Genomic DNA, 11,655 nt, shown 5'->3' with positions numbered 1-11,655 from the left:
TTCCACCGCCCACACCAACTAAGACTTGTGTATGTGCATCGCTGATTTTCTACCTCGTGATATAGTATGCTACCCCCCTCCCCCCAAATACACCCACGCATTAAACATGAACACTGTATGCTTCGCTTGGTCTTATCATCCAGACTATATAAGCGTCAAACAGTCTGCTGAAGGTGACATCTAAAAGATATTTGGTGCAACACGGTCACTAAACCAGTCTTCTCGTCTCTCGTTGATATAATTTTCTACACTGAGGTCCTAGCAACTGTTACAACAGTTTGTTAGACAATTGTTTAAAAACAAATCTGTTTCTCAGTCGCACCGATTGATTTTCCAAGATTCAAAGTGTCCACCTGTGACAAAACGCCAAGATGGAACGTGATAACAAGCCTCTCTTTGTCGTCATCACCTACACCGGAAACAGAGACCTGGCTGGCACCGATGCTACTGTAAAACTCCAACTCTTCGATGACCGCAATAACTCAACGCCACCCATTGACCTCAGCCACACATTTGTCGACGATTTTGAGCGTGGGAAAATTGACACGTTTAAACTCCGCGGCCAGGACACGGCCCAGCTATCGAGAACATCGAAGATCACAGAACTAGAGCTGCGTATAGAAAACTGTGGGGTGCTCTCAGATTGGTACGTTGATAAGGTTGAGGTCCAGAATCTTGAGACGAATGAGACTTTCCTGTTTCCGGTGTTTCGCTGGATCAGGAAAGGCGTTGTGTACAGGATCCAGCACCTGGATACAAGCCTGCCGCAGGGTCAGCCCAAACCTGTGGGGGATGCCAGGAAGGCGGAGCTCAGGGTCACGAGGAGTCTGTACGAACTGGACCAGAAGCTCCCTGCCCAGTTCCCTGGTGGGCCGTGCCAGGTAATCTCTTTGTGTGGTTAACATTCCTCGTACATTTGTGCTTAGTTACCCATTAGTAAACCTCCTTACGTTTTCACAATATAGTGAATATTCTGACGTGATCAACATTAATTATGTCGTAAGCTTAATCACAATTGATAGTTCTGTACTTGGTCACCATTTAGTGAACCTTTTTACGTGGGTACCCTATAGTGAAAATTCTTAAGCGGTCATCCATTAGTGAATATTCTGACGTGGTCAACATTAATTATGTCTTATGTTTAATCACAATTGATAGTTCTGTACTTGGTCACCATTGATTATGGCCATTATTTTGTCAGCATTGATTTTAATGATCACACTAGCAAGATCTAACCAAAAAAATATCAAAATTATTATTATTTAATAACCTTTACAATTTGCACATAATCGAGTTTAATATTAATTGGTAGCTTTATGAACTTTTTTGTAGGTCAAGAAAGTCCCACAAGAAGAACATTTTCAATTGGAAGAAATGGTAAGTATTTCAATATGAGTAAACACTAAACACACTGAAATAATTAAGGAGTTGTTAGTTACTTAAATAATGACACTATTTCTTATTTTAATCCTATACGTTAACATCCTACAGAAAATACGTATTTGTTTTATTTAATTCGAACCGTGGTCTATATCTTTTGCGTAAAGCCAAAGCTGTTTCAAATAATCTCTTATATTTCTATATTTTAGCTAACCATTGGAAAACAAGCGATTAAGCTGAAAAAGACAGCAGACTACACTAAAGCGCTTAAACTTGACATCAAGTGTTTGGATGATATCAAGAAAATTTACTCTGGAGATTTCAACATACCAGAGGTAATGTGTTTAAAATGTGTTTATTCTGTTTATATTTATAAACTTTTTTTTTACTGTGGGGTATGTGAGGTGTAGTTAAAGCTATTCAAACCTGGTGCTATCACTAACTAGCGTAAACTCCAGACTTTAGTGAATTGCCATTGTAACCATAGCTTCTTCCAGGCATCTGAAAAGTCAACCCCCCCCCCTTCCCCCGCCCACGCTCCGAGAGAAAGAAATTTGGAAGAAACACTTTATTGAAAATACCTAGAAATATACTTTTACAATTTTAGGGAATTCTTAGTGTCTCATTGTTTTATTCATTAGTTAGTAAAAGTTATTGCATTTAGCTTAATTTTTTATTCAAGCGAGCCTCGTTCTGGAGAAGCGACGAATATTTCGCCATGCAAAGAGTGGCGGGATTAAATCATTCAATAATTGAACTGGTCACGTCCATTCCTTCAAAGTAAATAAACATCACATGTTTTAAAATAATCTTCATGTTTTAATATTAGATGTCGTAAGAGCCACTGCTAAAAGTATTTAATAAAAAAGAAACGGAGAACACATTTCTAATATTTATTATTGTTATTTGAATACGATTTTTTATAGCATTAAAAAAAAGCACAATTAAGTAATGATGTATCTTACACTCTGATGTTTAATGTTTATCCCCCCCCCCTCCGCTCCCACTTTACTCAACAGGTTCCCAGTAACAGATGACCTACTTCAACCATTCCTGGAGGGTCTAACTTTAGCTCAAGCTCTGGAGAAGAAACGACTTTTTATGTGTGACCTACATCTTATGGATGGCTTACTGTTGAAAGAAAATAGAAAAGTGAGGTCGATATAATGGTTACAACATGCATCGTTTTAGACAAAGAAATTAGATAAACGTTCAGACACAAATCTTACATCATGTTATGTCAGACACAAGTATTATCACCTGTATTTTATTTTAAAACATGCTCCTAATATTACGTAGATAGTACTCTAGCTGTGCGCACCGATTTAAAACTTACATTACATTATGACTTCATAATGACTTTAAATATTAAGAGAATCATGTTTACATTTTTTAATGTTCTATTTTATTTTTTATTGTTAATATTATATGTATTATATACATTTCAAGTCAAGTTCCCTTTACAAACCTGACGGTCTATAGGGCAAAGTGAAGTAGTTCACTTGTTTATGAAGAGATAGCGTGGTCAGCACTATGCTCAACAGCCTTTACTTTCCATAACGTGAGTTAGGTACCCATCAGAGTTGGGTGGACTCAGGGACGGTCTACTGACTTGAACCCGGATTCGAACTCGAGACTTAGCTGACTTACAGGTTAGCAGTCCAGCTAAATTATATATATTTATTATTTATATATTGTTTTTTATATCACAATCGACTGCTGTAGCTGTGCGCGCCAATTGCCCTCTTCTTCCTAAACACCAAGAACACACTCAGACCTGTGGCCATTCAACTGAATCAGAGACCTGGAATTGACAATCCGGTAAGTGGCGTCATTTTACGTTTCATTCGGAAAGTTGTGGCTGTTATAGACGTAAAAGTGTTAACGATCGCTAACGACCACTGCAGAGTTAATTTACAAGCGATGAGATTTAAAATTCATTACATAATAACTTCAAAAGTTAAGAGAATCACATAACATGTTTTTAAAACTTTCACTTTTTAATACACTAAGCAATACACAGCACCACGTACACGTTACCCAAGTTTTCTAGCCTGGCTGTAATTTTAATGTGTGCATGATGTTTGCTTAGATTTTCACACCAGGATGCCCAACTTGGACATGGACACTGGTCAAGATGTGGTTCAACCACGCGGACGCGCTGTACCACCAGGCACTGACACATCTGGGTAAGTTTTGATTGGCCTGCATCTCTAGATCTACAGGTGATACATAGGTAAGTTTTGATTGGCCTGCATCTCTAGATCTACAGGTGACACATAGGTAAGTTTTGATTGGCCTGCATCTCTAGATCTACAGGTGATACATAGGTAAGTTTTGATTGGCCTGCATCTCTAGATGTACAGGTGATACATAGGTAAGTTTTGATTTACCTTCATCCCATCACAAGTCATACAGGTGACACAGGTAAGTTTTGATATACCTGCTTTACTAGATTTGGAGATGACACGTGTTCTATTGACATGTATTTATAACATATATTATATATTTTTGGTAAAATATATTTACATTGTGTGTGTACCCCAATATACCCCCTGTGTGCTGCAATATTCACCCACCTGTTGATTGTGTGTGTACCCCAATATACCCCTGTGTGTTGCAGGCTTCACCCACTTGTTGATGGAAGGATTCTCTCTGGCGACACATCGTCAACTGTCTGTATCACATCCGGTCTTTAAGATCTTAGCTCCACACTTCCTGTACTTGCATGCCATCAACAGGTACAAAGAGTTAAACAACTTGCACTTTAAATATTTTTTATAAAACATGGCGTAAATGTTATCTTTTTTTAAATTAGTCATCATTAAGTAACGATGAAAGGATATTTATTTTAGTTAATTTTCAAATATCGTTCAAAGATAAGTCTCAAACATGAATTGATTACCATGACCGTTAACTGACTAATGACTTCACCTGTCTGTTCTGTTACTCTGATTTAGCCTAGCACTGTCTGAGCTACTGGATGATGGTGGGTGGGTGGACAAGACAACAAGCTACGGCAACACGGGGATGTACCAGCTCGTTGAAAGAGGGTCGGTGCTACAGATCTCATCTATACATACTTTATATATATATATATATATATATATATATATATATATATATATATATATATATATATATATAAGCACGACAACAGTTAGCTACGTGCTTTAACTTCGCACAGAGGCTTAACACATTAATGCTTTTTAAATGGGTTTTATTACCTAATTTTTACACACACTTCCATTTGATGATTTTTTTTTAGCACAACCACAACAGAAACAACTTTTAATTAGAGAGCGTGGGGTTTCATTACTAATATAAAAAGTATTATCGCAAAAGTTTATCAATAATTATTCTATTCGTTGATTTGTTTTGATTTCAGCTTCCAGCAGTGGTCAGTTGAACAACACGGGCTGTTACATAACGATTTGAGACGTAGAGGGGTCAGTTGTATGATACATTTCTAGTCATCATTTGATCATATATATGTATGTAATAATTTATCTGGGCTTTAGAGATGGAAGTAACTATCCTAATATATAAAAGCCCATGTGCGCACTTCTCTCTGTCAGCAATATTTTTGGCAACGTCGTCAGCCTGTTCAGCGATAATTGGAGAACTTTGAGATACGGACTTTTTTTTAGAATAATATAGTGGACAGTATAAATGTATAAATTAAATTTTAATTAAAGAAGGATAATAAAAATAAAGACATATTTGAATGTAAATCAGATTTAACTAAAGCGTTTATTGTCGTTGCAGATAATATGAAACAATGCTGTCACATAAAAGAAAGTACACAAAACTAATGTGTCATCTTCCAATTTTAAATAATATAAAGAAATGAACGATTTGATTCAAATTTGATTTAGGTCTACTTAACGAGACGTACGCCAATAATGAGTTTATACACTAAACTATTTCAGGCCTTGATTATTTTATATAAATCTTTGTTTGCTTGGCTAGTATTTGGCTAATTTCATTTGAAATAATAGGGCCTATTCGCGTAACTGAAGTTTCCTAAATACCCATTTTATTCATAAACTAAGCTAAGGTGCCTAAATAGCTGAGATAATAGTATGATAGTTACCATGCAGGTGGTACGGGTTCGAAGCACACTGAGTCAATCTTAAATTTTTTTTTTCAATTTAGATGTGAATGATAAAGTTGCCTATCGGAACATGGCGGGACAAGGGACAGGTGAAGTAGAGTTCACCTGTTCCTGTATTCTCAGCATATAAGCTATTGTGTGGTCAGACCCATGCTAGGCCGAAATAGGTGTTTTTAAAAGACAAAAAAACGTAACTACAATTGAACAGCCGGGTTTTTAACGACATCACTTAAATTTCTTAATTTTAAGTTTCTATTTTAAAATGTGACTGATTTTTTGGCTATTTAGTTATTTCTTTGCTTTGCCATTATTATCGTTCAACGTGTAGTAAAGCACATTGCGTTTCGACCAATACATTTTTTTATAAATAATTATAAAATATATTTCTCAAACAAGTTTAACATTTTTAAACAAGTGAGTTTAAAGATATCAATTGAGGGTTACCGATGAAGAAATGAAATATTTAATTTAAATATATAGATCTAAAACTAAATATAGAAAAACCAGTATCCGCCATTCCCCCCCCCCCTCCACTCTTCACCCGAAAGTTTTAAGTGCCGCTTCCCTAAGATAAATATTTAAATGATAAACTGGGCATCCTATACGTATGGAAAGAGCGGAGAGCTAAAATTCACTAGAATAGCCCGTGTAACGGGTACCGATGGCTAGTATGTAATAATTTATCAAGGTTTTAGAGATGGAAGTAACAATATTTTCTTTTTGTTTTTTTGTTTAATAATGTATTCTTTTCTTATGTCTATTCAAAAAACTTATTGTCCACAAGTCTGTATTGATACTCAAACTATGTGGGGCCTGTTGCATTACATATAAGTTAGTTCTTGTTGCAGTACATTAAATTAGAAAACATGCAATCTGAAGTATTTTATCATAAAATTACGAACGCGCCAATTGCAGTCTTTCATGATAAATACCAAACTCGCTAACTGAAGAATCGCATCATAAAAATACGAACTCGATAACTGAAGTATTTTATCATGTAGAGGGGGGTGGAAGCAGGCGTTGTAACAGAAATAGCAATATAAACAGAAAGTGATATTTCAACATTTTATCATAAAAATACAAACACGCTAAAGGACGTAATATATTATAAAATACGACCACGTTAACTGAAGTGTTTTATCATAAAAATACGACCACGTTAACTGAAGTGTTTTATCATAAAAATACGACCACGTTAACTGAAATATTTTATCAGGTGGATGACCCTGAGGTCCTACCTAACTACCCCTACAGGGACGACGCCACATTGTTGTACGACGCCATCAGTGAATATGTCAACAGCTACATAGACCTTTATTACAGTAATAGTTTTTTTTTTCAACAATGGATAAATGTGTTTTCTTAAATTATATTTTAATAAGTAGGCTTACGTATATTGTATTTGTATTATAAATATATACATATATATATATATATATATATATATATATATATATATATATATATATATATATATATATATAAATTAAAAAAAAATATATATATATATATATATATATATATATATATATATATAAATTTATATATATATATATATATATATATATATATATATATATATATATATATATATATATATATATATATATATATATATATATATATGTGTGTGTGTGTGTGTTTATATATATATATATATATATATATATATATATATATATATATATATATATTTGTATTCTAGTATGCTGGTGTGTTTGTCTATGGTTCACTATTTATTTTGTACCCTATCTAACTCTATAAAGAAGTTATTTAAATGCAATATTCACACTTGGAACTTATTTTGTTTAGCGACAAATCTCTACATACCCATTTTAAAAACTTATTTTCACTTTTTTTTTCTTCTTATACGTATCTTCACTAGAGGATAACGAGACACTCCAGGCTGACTATGAAGTTCAACACTGGGTTAAGGAATTGGCTGAAGAACGAAATTTTTCTGAAGGAGGAATCGGAATACTTGTATGTTCTCACCGAGTGTCATGTCTATGTATTGTTACACCATTAACGATTACATTTGCATTGATATTTGCCCATTCGTGGTCAAACATATGTACAAACCAGACCAACTTGCTCTATGAGGGGAGCAGGACGTTTTAACGAAAGACACTTGCCCAAATGGGACTAATATTCCGGCGAGGCATTTTTCGCATTCGGGCTAAACTGCCTTCAGTATATAGGGATAGGCAAAGTCAGAGCGATAAAGATCACGGGTGTATTACCTAAATGATGCTGGATTGCATGAAGTATGAAAATTAGTTTTAATTAAGAATGTTCATTTTTTTAGTCTAAAGATTAATTTCATAATTTAATTAGTTATAGCATTAATGTTTATGCTGCTGTTAGGTTTAGTGAGTACCTTTATAAATAAAATACACTACATTTTAACGAGTGTCTAATTATATTTCTTTTCACGTTTGTGCCCAAGACACATTGGGCAGATGGCGTAGAATTAATCTATTTCAATGACCTCGGAATACGAGGGAAAAATATGGCCAACGCTCTACCAAGTCGCATTTGTTTCACTAACGTTTCACAGCACGGTGTACTCAGTGACATTCAACTAATTTAAACTCGGATTCGAACTCGAGACTTACGGGTTAGCAGTCTAGTTCTCTATTGCAAGGCCACGACACCCCTAATGTGTAATTTAAAAACAAATAATATTTTCGATTAAACTTCACAAGCACAAAATATGTTATATTCCTAACGTGAGATTTTAAATTTAAACTATGTTTTAGGGTCTTCCAGTAAAGGGCAGCTTGACCAGCCTTGACCAGCTGAAGGACATCGTGGTGTGTATCATCTACACCTGCAGTGTTGGACACGCGGCCACCAACTTCATACAGTATGATGAGTACGGGTTCCCTCCAAACTATCCACTCACCCTCATTGGTAACCCTCCTAGCAACCCGGTAAGGGAAATAATCTGCTGATTGTTATGAGAAAAGTATGTGAGGTCGAGTGGTAGAGAGTTTAGTATCGAACCTGAAAGTAACGAGTTCCGATCTAGGTCTGTACTTGAGCTCTCTTTACACGGATGAGTACATGACTTATGTTAGAGAAAAGCAAAGGCAGCGAGGCATAGACTTAACACCCCTTCAATTTTCGGGGTCGCAGAATCTTATGTAAGTCAGTGAACCAATTTTTTTATCAGGCTGAAGATCATTATATTAAGTCAATGTCGAGGTCAATGAAACACGTAAACTATACCTCACCTGCTCTATTGGTCTTAGAGTTATAAAATAGTAGTTTAAATTTAGAAAACAAATTCAACTGAGTAATATGTATTGATATCACAATCTCTAAACAAGTTACAGGCATTTAAAAACCCATCAGTTAAACGTCTAATTACAATGCATCTGTTTGAAAAAGATGTTTCAATCTCTATTACATCACAAACATATGTTAAAGGACTTCGTGGCCACTGAGGCTGATGTCGTCAAGGCTTTGCCGGACATCGTCTCAATCATGGACTCGCTGACCATCACGAAAATTCTCAGCACTAAAAGCACCAAAAGCCTGGGATATTTTGAGGTCCAGTTCATCTACGACCCAAAAGCCATTGCTATAGTCAACAGGTGAGTTTAAAGGCAGCTAATGTGAAATTATTTTATACTTGGCTTTAATGTTTACCTATAGTGTGTAACTAACTTGAACGAGTATTTTCAATACGCAAGTTCTAAGTTACAAAACATGTGAGTTTCAGGACATCAATCAATAGTCTTTATAAATTACAGTACTAACTGAGTTTTAAATTACAAAATGTGTTTTTTCGTGAATAACTATCTAAATGATTCTAAATTAGAATTTTGTCTAAATTTCTTGAATGTCTACAGTTTTCGTAAGAGGCTGGAGGAAATCTCTGAGATAATCGACAAGAGGAATATTGAGAGACACCCGTCGTACAACTACCTGGACCCTAAGTACATCCCTAACGCAATCAGTATCTGAAGGGTCAACACAATAGGACAAACAACAAACGCAATAAGTATCTGAAGGGTCAACACAGTAGGACAAACAACAAACGCAATCAGTATCTGAAGGTTTAGCACAGTAGGACAAACAACAAACGCAATCTGTATCTGAAGGTTGCAACAATAGGACAAACAACAAACGCAATCAGTATCTGAAGGTTCAACACAGTAGGATAAACAACAAACGCAATCAGTATCTGAAGGGTCAACACAGTAGGATAAACAACAAACGCAATCAGTATCTGAAGGGTCAACACAGTAGGATAAACACCAAACGCAATCAGTATCTGAAGGGTCAACACAATAGGAAAAACAACAAACGCAATCAGTATCTGAAGGGTCAACACAGTAGGATAAACAACAAACGCAATCAGTATCTGAAGGGTCAACACAGTAGGATAAACACTAAACGCAATCAGTATCTGAAGGGTCAACACAGTAGGATAAACAACAAACGCAATCAGTATCTGAAGGGTCAACACAGTAGGATAAACACTAAACGCAATCAGTATCTGAAGGGTCAACACAATAGGAAAAACAACAAACGCAATCAGTATCTGAAGGGTCAACACAATAGGAAAAACACTAAACGCAATCAGTATCTGAAGGGTCAACACAGTAGGATAAACAACAAACGTAATCAGTATCTGAAGGTTGCCACAATAGTGACAAACACCAAACGTAATCTGTATGTAAATCGTGAAAAGTTCATTTAAAACAACAGCAACATCCCATACTGCTATCATTAATGTTAGTGTTTATTTTAAAAATATTTTATTTAAAATGTAAAATACTTCTATATCTCTATTATGTGCTAATTTCAAATTACAAAATGGACTAAAAAGATAAATATAAATACATTTAAAGATATACTTTTTTAGCTTATACAAATGTATACAGATAATTAACAATTATAATAATTTAAATTACAATTATTTTAATAATAAACAATAAACTCAGCAGTGTTTTTTTTAACTGATTTAACAACACTATATAATTTGAGATGATATAACCATATCCAGTACTTGCTATACTACTTTAATATGATACTTATCAGGTTCTTCTTTGTCTAGGGGTGTAAGTGCATAACACAGAATACAACATGTAGATAACTCTAAATAACACTGCCAAACAATAATTAGAAATTTTATATATATATATATATATATATATATATATATATATATATATATATATATATATATATATATATCAACAACAGTGAAATGATAATTGATGAAATGTTCTACTGTCGTTAGCCACGTCCACAGCCACATCCACAGCCACACTACAACTAACTGCTTCACACACTGCCACACCCTCTGACACCTCATGTGAACACTTCTCGCTTCATGTAAACACACGCAGCCAAGGGCTACAACTATACACAAAAAGAGGGTACCTGTCGTTCGAGCACACGACACAACACACACACACAATCAGGGGATAAGTAAGGGACGTAACACTACTATTATATCATATACGACACGTACTATGTAATTTGAGAGGATACAATTATAGCATACTATACACTACTACAAAATTTGAGAAAAACTCATCAAAGTTTGATGGCGATCGGATGCACGCTGTCAAACCAAAATCGACTTTTATTTTTATATACGGTATTTGAACATTTTTTCTTCGCAGAAACCTCCCTAGAAGTATTCTCAACAACTTCCCAGACATACATTGCTTATATATATATATATATATATATATATATATATATATATATATATATATATATACATACATATATATATATATATATATATATATATATATATATATATATATATATATATATATATATATATATATATATATATATATATATACATATATATATATATATATATATATATATATATATATATATATATATATATATATATATATATATATATATAGACAAGCGTACCCGTCCCCCGCGCGTTTTCGCGGGAATAGAAAAAGGGTTTCATCCATCCGTTACCAATCCTATATTCTTAGACGTGTGACTTTGTTTTCTAAAAGTGAGTTATTTAAATGCAAACAATGCCTGCGCTTGGATCATAAATATCGTGACACGGACTTACCTACACTACCGCATTAAAACCTTGAGTGTACATTAATCACTTACTCGAAATAATGAGGTAGAACACACTTCGGTGACCGCCC

At 34.4% G+C, this 11,655-nt stretch overlaps 1 protein-coding gene across 1 annotated transcript; it reads left to right on the top strand.

The window, feature by feature from the left end:
* The first annotated feature begins 371 nt into the window (after positions 1-371).
* Positions 372-9,472, top strand: LOC131945921 (allene oxide synthase-lipoxygenase protein-like). Its single transcript, XM_059306554.1, has 15 exons — positions 372-881; positions 1,333-1,377; positions 1,590-1,715; positions 2,063-2,160; positions 2,400-2,532; positions 3,106-3,201; positions 3,473-3,569; positions 4,004-4,121; positions 4,341-4,433; positions 4,769-4,829; positions 6,714-6,819; positions 7,383-7,480; positions 8,260-8,410; positions 8,916-9,099; positions 9,358-9,472. The coding sequence occupies exons 1-15, from the start codon at positions 372-374 to the stop codon at positions 9,470-9,472; spliced, it is 2,031 nt and encodes a 676-aa protein (XP_059162537.1).
* The last annotated feature ends 2,183 nt before the right edge of the window (positions 9,473-11,655 follow it).

This window comes from Physella acuta, unplaced genomic scaffold (assembly GCF_028476545.2).
Source record: "Physella acuta isolate Inbredline_101_S28 unplaced genomic scaffold, ASM2847654v3 ptg000540l, whole genome shotgun sequence".
NCBI classification, from domain to species: Eukaryota; Metazoa; Mollusca; class Gastropoda; family Physidae; genus Physella; species Physella acuta.
This window is presented reverse-complemented; position numbering and strand designations above follow the sequence as displayed.

Bases quoted from the DNA above. Each gene is read 5' to 3' on its own strand.
- LOC131945921 (XM_059306554.1), top strand. From the start codon at position 372: ATGGAACGTGATAACAAGCCTCTCTTTGTCGTCATCACCTACACCGGA. The intron at 3,202-3,472 runs GTAAGTGGCGTC...ATGTTTGCTTAG, and splicing joins GACCTGGAATTGACAATCCG to ATTTTCACACCAGGATGCCC. The intron at 6,820-7,382 runs GTAATAGTTTTT...TATCTTCACTAG, and splicing joins CTACATAGACCTTTATTACA to AGGATAACGAGACACTCCAG.